The sequence below is a fragment of the Myotis lucifugus genome, unplaced genomic scaffold (genome assembly GCF_000147115.1).
Source record: "Myotis lucifugus unplaced genomic scaffold, Myoluc2.0 scaffold_824, whole genome shotgun sequence".
Taxonomy (NCBI): domain Eukaryota; kingdom Metazoa; phylum Chordata; class Mammalia; order Chiroptera; family Vespertilionidae; genus Myotis; species Myotis lucifugus.
Window position 1 is genome coordinate 203,895 of NW_005871872.1, and position 6,962 is coordinate 210,856.

A 6,962-nucleotide genomic window follows, 5' to 3' on the forward strand; every position below is an offset into this window, starting at 1 on the left:
GCCCTCGGACACGGCGTGCTTGGCCAGCTCGCCGGGCAGCAGCAGGCGCACGGCCGTCTGGATCTCGCGGGACGTGATGGTCGAGCGCTTGTTGTAATGCGCCAGGCGCGACGCCTCGCCCCGCGATGCGCTCGAAGATGTCGTTGACGAACGAGTTCATGATGCCCATGGCCTTGGACGAGATGCCGGTGTCGGGGTGCACCTGCTTGAGCACCTTGTACACGTACACCGAGTAGCTCTCCTTGCGGCTGCGCTTGCGCTTCTTGCCGTCCTTCTTCTGCGCCTTGGTCACCGCCTTCTTGGAGCCCTTCTTCGGGGCGGGCGCGGACTTGGCGGGCTCGGGCATGGTGCTCAGGTCTCAGACAGAAAACCAGCAGAATGAGTGCCGCTCTCAGGCCGGCCTATATTTGTAAGGCTTATATGCAAATAAGGGCTTAATCCATGTCAAACTCTGATTGGCTGAAACCATCCAATAGAAACCTTCAACGCAATCAAGGGGATTTCAAATCTTACTGACTGCCCGTTAAGGAGGAAGCCGCCCTGGGTGTTTTGTTCCTCCTCCCTTAGAAAAGTTTTCTTATTGATAACATTGCAAACAATTACATTAATGTCTTATCAATCGTATCTACTTATGAATCTTGTCTCTGCCTCGATCCAGATCTAAACAGACAAAGCGTAATATAAATTCATGACTGTATCTTTTCCAGCCAAATTAGAGACCGGGTTGCTAACGCTAGAAAAGAGCATCTAGATGTTAGGTGCATATTAAATATCTTCCAAATTATGCTGCTGACATTCCCAGTTCGGTCTGGTCAAAGCCGGCAACACTAAAGCTTTTCCAAGTTTCAAAGAACTGTCCCACCTTCACAGCGGTGGGATTTTTCTGTTTCTTGATGACGGGGTGTGTGAGAGAAATACCAGTGTTTGTTTGAAGGTTAGAAACGATGAAAGAGGGCGCTTGTGTTGCAGAAATCTAATACTTTTCAAGTCAGAAGCTTTTATAAAGGTCGAAACTGCGCAAATTCAAACGCCGAGTTTTTGAGAAGGTGGAGAAACTCTGGAACTTTCACTTTCACCTCCTCCCAAGTGTAAATCAGAACAAGGAGATTAAAAACTGTCGAAGAGATTCAAAGCCAATTAAGGAGGGCGATCAATACCTACATACAGGGTGGGTCCAGGGCAGAGAACTAAGTGAACAGATAACTGAGCAACTTTCCATTTTTTTAATAGACCCGCTAGCCAATCACAAGGCCCGTTACATTGCTTAATTCACGGCGCGGAATTTGAATATTCGGACCAATCAGGAGGCGTTTGAGGTTATAAATAGGAGCGAGAACAGCAGAGACTTCAGTTGCGAACTGTGTTGGCGATCTGTCCTGATGGCTCGCACCAAGCAGACGGCGCGCAAGTCCACGGGCGGGAAGGCGCCCCGCAAGCAGCTGGCCACCAAGGCCGCCCGCAAGAGCGCGCCGGCCACGGGCGGCGTGAAGAAGCCGCACCGCTACCGGCCCGGCACCGTGGCCCTGCGCGAGATCCGCCGCTACCAGAAGTCCACGGAGCTGCTGATCCGCAAGCTGCCCTTCCAGCGCCTGGTGCGCGAGATCGCGCAGGACTTCAAGACCGACCTGCGCTTCCAGAGCTCGGCCGTCATGGCGCTGCAGGAGGCGTGCGAGGCCTACCTGGTGGGGCTGTTCGAGGACACCAACCTGTGCGCCATCCACGCCAAGCGCGTCACCATCATGCCCAAGGACATCCAGCTGGCGCGCCGCATCCGCGGGGAGCGGGCGTGAGCTCCGTCCTGCCCACTTGCACCGGAACCCAAAGGCTCTTTTCAGAGCCGCCTAGAGTTTCAATGGAAGAGCTGTAAGCAAACCCGGAATCTGTTCCCCAAACAGAACTACCCCCAGGTGGGATGGGCGCTCCTTGTCCCAGAGGCCGCTTGCCTGTAGCCAGTCCTTCCTATATAGCAGCAGCCCTAGCCTAATGCGTGGCTGTGTTCTTGGTGGAATAGCTGGCTTCCCCCCAAGTGAGGCCCGAAGTGGTCGCTAAAGCCCCAACCAGGCATTCAGCTTTGCAGCCTGCACCCTCCTTTTGAAATACAATGCCACTAGGCCTGAAACCATGGTCCTTGCGTAACCCCCCCCCCCCCTTTTTTTTTGCTGGAATTCCTCAACCAGGGAGGCCAAGCTTCCTACTTTTCCTCCAGAAGGAACTTCTGTACCTCGGGTCATGAGGCGCGTTGGGTTTAGTAAGTTCGCTCACTTTGAGATGGGACTTCCCTCCCCGGGGTGGTGGGTAAGTAATGGCGTCTGTTCAGTCAATGGCTCCGCACTCGAGTAAAACCGAGTCCCCGGCAGGAGCCCAGGACCTGGCATTCCCTGCAGTTTAACAACAGCCGCACATTGTTGCTGGAGCCAGTCCTCCGCTGCAGAACCCAGGATTCAGATTCAGGATCATCGAACTGCCCCGGGCCATGTTTCTGCCTTGCAGCTAACTTCCAAGCGCTATGGCAACACGTGATTTTTACGTGAATGTGGAAAGGGTTATTAGGCTACCAGTTATCAGCGACACGAATACCCCTTTAAGAATCGTAATTTTAAGGTGGAAGGCAGGAAATAACAAACTTTAACCCAAATGGGTTGCAGTGGGGTTAAGGGGAAGAAACAACCCCTGTACTTGTTAAAGTTTTAAAAAGCTTCATTAGTATTAGTCCTAAAGTGGAAACAGCTGTGTACTATTATCTTTCCATGGACGAATGGTTATTACAGGGTGGAAAACAGAAAAGGAAAAGGGCCACAGGCTACACCCGACAATCTCAGGGAAGGGGGGGGGGGGCTGCAGGGAAGGGGGAGGCCTGCAGGGAAGGGAAGAGGCCTGTACGGAAGGGGGAGGCCTGCAGGGAAGGGGGGGCTGCAGGGAAGCGGGGAGGCCTGCAGAGGTGGAAAGTATCCACACAGGGCGAGCTGACATGAAAACTTTCTAACTAAAAGCGATTTGTGGTGGGTCATCAGGGCCCCAGCTGGTACCTTCCCTGACAAAGGGTAGTTCTTACCTTAACTGAATCTATTGTCATTTTGCATCTAGGATAACCCACCTTTGGAATGTCAGGACAATCCCCCCAGGGCAGCGACCACAAATCCCATTATCTTTATTTTATGGTGTTAATTGTTTAATGTTAACTATTTATCCCATAGCCACAAATTTCTAAGAAGTATGTGTCTGTTTCTTTTATTTTGTGTCCAATCCCAGAGGTTTCCCTGCTTTGCTTTCTCCCACCTCCCTAACCTATTGCCAATGAATCTCATGTAACCACCTTACATCTTCCCCTTTGATTCTGATGAATAAAATAAGTGGTAAAACCGCCGTTTTCCAGAGCGTTTCCTCAATCTGTTCAGATGTTGCTTCCTGGAAATTCTCAGTTTGGCTCAAAATAAACATAATAATTCTGTGCAGGTTTGAAAGTTTCCTACGTTGTAGCACAAATTCTCAGACATCAGTACAACCGGGTCCTACTCGGCAATGACAAGGGGAGCTGCTGGCAAGTGGCTGGGTCTCAAGGGCATAATGCTCAGTGGAAGGAAGAGCCCATTTCACTTGTTTCTTTTTTAAATATTTTTTTTTACTGATTTCAGAGAGGAAGGGAGAGAGAGAGAAACATCAACGAAGAGAGAGAATTACTAATCAGCTGCCTCCTGCACGCCCCACACTGGGGATCCAGCCTGCAACCTGGGCATGTGCCCTGACCAGAATGGAACCATGGCCTCCTGGCTCATAGGTTGATGCTCAACTACTGAGCCACACCAGCCGGGCTAAAGAGCCTATTTCAAGGTTACGTATTGTATGGTTCCATTTCACGGAGCAGTCTCCAAATGGCAAAGCCAGAGATGGATAACAAATTGGTGATTGCTCCAGGGCATGGGAGAGGTGGGTGAATGGGCCTACAGAAGGGGAGCATAAGGAGTTCCTTGGTGATGGTGGAAGTGTTGTATCTACATCATGGTGGTGCTTACACCACTATACAGGGCGTAAGACTGCATGGGGCTATCTACACACATGGCCACATGAGTGCACGTAAAACCACTGAGGACTGAATCAGGCCTGTAGTCTAGAGTTGACAGTAATTTGCCAATGTCCATTACTGGTTTTGATATTATAACGATATAGGATGTCTCCATTAGGTGAAACTGGGCTTGGGGACTGTATTTTAAATTAAGGTTGTAAAAAAAAAATCTGTACCAATTTTTTTGGGCAGTTGCTACTTTGTATTGCTTAGGATTCTATGCCTTGCTTAACAAATCAATGTGTGTGCGTTTTTTTTTTTTTTCATGTAAACAGCAGAGGGTGTTTGTTTGTTTTTTTTCTGGCTGTTCTAGTGGCGACATATCCATTGGGCTTAGATTTAGTCCCTTTATGTTGGTATGTGATTTTGGAGATATTGCTGCTCCGACCTCTAAACAGTTTCAAGGTTTGATATTTGTAGTGTCAAATTTTCTGGTGGGGAACTTGGCTGAGTTGATCCATGGTGTTTAGGGCAGTGTGCTTGGGACATCTTAACTGTATGATGATAAAGGACAAAAAACGCAGTTATTGCTTAAGCTAAACACCGGGTTCCAAACCTAGATTTAACACCTGATCTAACTGCAGTTTCAACCTCTCCTTGAAATATATTTTTAATCAGCCCTGGGGAACTTTCTGTTGAAGCACTAATCAGTGAATCAGTCCCATGGGCCCCCTCCACCCCCTTAGAGCAGTGGTTCCCAAAGTGGGGCACGCACCCCACAGGGGGGGCCATTGGAGAATGAGTTCTTAACAGTGATTTTTTTGCATCTCTTAGGTTTTAGGGGCTCATATACAGTATATAAATATATATTGTGACAAATTTATGCATTTCAGCTGTTTCAAAAATTTGCTATTTTTTCATATCACTTCATATTATTATTATTTTTTAAACAATTTCTTAGTGATTTCTTCCTCAGTACTTCAAACTGTCCTTTCGTTCTTTTATTTTTTCTCTTTCATGGATGCCATGTTCTTTGGAAGCTTGTTTAGACCAAGTTCATGGCCTTTTAGGCTTCCTCCATGTGAATAGGAGCTCACTTTTTGAATAATAAGAAGTATACGTGAGGGGGGGCATTAGGATTTTAGAGATGATAAAGTGGGGCGTGGCCACAAAAGGTTGGGAGCCACTGCCTTAGAGGGAGGAGGCAATCTGCATGATAAAGTCCTCTCACTCTCCTCCCCCAAACAGAAGATGCCTGGGCCCAAGAGAAATCCTTTCTTTTCTTTTCTTTTGTTAATAGCTCTCTTGCCCCATCCTTGTTCCTATAAAAAAATTTCCCTTTGGTACCATCCCTCTGAGCACCTTTCTAGCTGTAGTTGGGGTGCTGCCTGATTCACGAATTGAGTAATAGAGCCAATTAGATTCTCAAATTTACTCTGTTGAATTTCCTTTACTTTTTTCACAGTAACAACCATCTCTTGCTTTGAAGATTCTGTTGTCTTCTAAGGGCATCATTTATATCTTAACGCTCTCATGTAGTAGCTCAGCAATTTTTAAAGATAATGCAAACCTCTAGGAATGGCTGCATCTTTATCACTTTCACTTGCGTACAATTCCTTCTCCTACCTTCAGCGTTTATGACAGCTTTCCTGGAATTGGATGATCCAGCTCCAGGGAAGGGCGGGCACCCCTCCACCCTCTGCCTTAGGCCGGAGAACAGGGCGTCAGCCCCTGGAATCCACATTCTTCCCCTCCGGGACCCCCATTGTTTAAATGCATGAGCTCAACTTGTTTGAATGGAAGCACTGCCCATGCCCGGGTTAGGCTGGAAATGCCCTGGAACCCTGCCTTGTGCTTTAGTGCTGCCTGTATTAGAAATATTCTGCCTTAAAAACAGAAGTCTGGGCGACATGAGTTTTCTGTCAAAGAATTATCAGCCAGACATGTTTCCTACAATAACTCAATTACTGACCGACTGACGAGTGTTTTCCTGCGTGTGGAGAAGGCCACCGAGACCCAGTTTGGCAAACAGGCCCCATAACCGCCTGAGAGCGGCCGCTGGTGGATTCCGAAGCCGAAGCCGGTGGGCTGTTTGGCACCTTTTACCAATTCTCTTGTTTTTGGGGTTTGTGCTTGTTTCTTTCCAGGGTGGGGTGACCCAGGAATGCCAGTGGGATGGGCACACCTCCAAGCAGACTGGTTTCTCTCTGGTGCACGGTGGACGCTCCTGGTCAGAATTTACTTTCTAAACCTCAGAAAACCTGCCCCGCGCTCCCGGAGGCTCCAGCAGCGGGGGCGGGACTCGGGCGGTTTCCCGCCTCTTCCGGTCCCTCTGCTCCAATGAGGCCCGCCCCCTGGTTATTTAAGCGGCTGCAGCCGGCACCGCGGGGACAGACGTCTCTGACTCCTGTTCAGTCACCATGTCCGGCCGCGGCAAAGGCGGGAAGGGCCTGGGCAAGGGCGGCGCCAAGCGCCACCGCAAGGTGCTGCGCGACAACATCCAGGGCATCACCAAGCCCGCCATCCGGCGCCTGGCGCGGCGCGGCGGCGTCAAGCGCATCTCCGGGCTCATCTACGAGGAGACGCGCGGGGTGCTCAAGGTCTTCCTGGAGAACGTGATCCGCGACGCCGTCACCTACACGGAGCACGCCAAGCGCAAGACGGTCACGGCCATGGACGTGGTCTACGCGCTCAAGCGCCAGGGCCGCACCCTCTACGGCTTCGGCGGCTGAGCCCGTCCCCCGCCCCGTCCCCCCAAAGGCCCTTTTCAGGGCCGCCCACTCCCTCTCGGAAGAGCTGCTCGCGTCGTGCTCATGTTCCTGTGGCCACAGTTTCTCGTGTTGGATGCCGACGGGGGCCTTAACCTTTAGCTGGAGCTTCAAGCTCAATAGTGGGCGCCTCACCCAGGCTGCGTATGGACCCGAGTGGCGGCGCCCTCAGTTCTCGGGGAGCAGGTCCGATT

The 6,962-nt window shown here is 50.3% G+C and overlaps 2 protein-coding genes across 2 annotated transcripts in view; both read left to right on the plus strand.

The window, feature by feature from the left end:
* Positions 1 to 2,138, plus strand: part of LOC102420416 — a 6,959-nt gene extending 4,821 nt beyond the window's left edge. The window contains exons 2-3 of the mRNA XM_014448421.2: positions 237 to 395; positions 1,305 to 2,138. Coding sequence (XP_014303907.1) covers positions 237 to 395; positions 1,305 to 1,790 — 645 coding nt within the window. The 3' untranslated portion in view covers positions 1,791 to 2,138. The remainder of the gene's footprint in view (positions 1 to 236; positions 396 to 1,304) is intronic.
* Positions 2,139 to 6,408: 4,270 nt separating this feature from the next.
* Positions 6,409 to 6,780, plus strand: LOC102420735 (histone H4). Its single transcript, XM_023747259.1, has one exon. The coding sequence runs from the start codon at positions 6,421 to 6,423 to the stop codon at positions 6,730 to 6,732; it is 312 nt and encodes a 103-aa protein (XP_023603027.1). The 5' UTR covers positions 6,409 to 6,420; the 3' UTR covers positions 6,733 to 6,780.
* The last annotated feature ends 182 nt before the right edge of the window (positions 6,781 to 6,962 follow it).

What these genes read in the sequence shown, in the direction of transcription:
- LOC102420735 (XM_023747259.1), top strand. Translation starts at nt 6,421, where the DNA reads ATGTCCGGCCGCGGCAAAGGCGGGAAGGGCCTGGGCAAGGGCGGCGCC.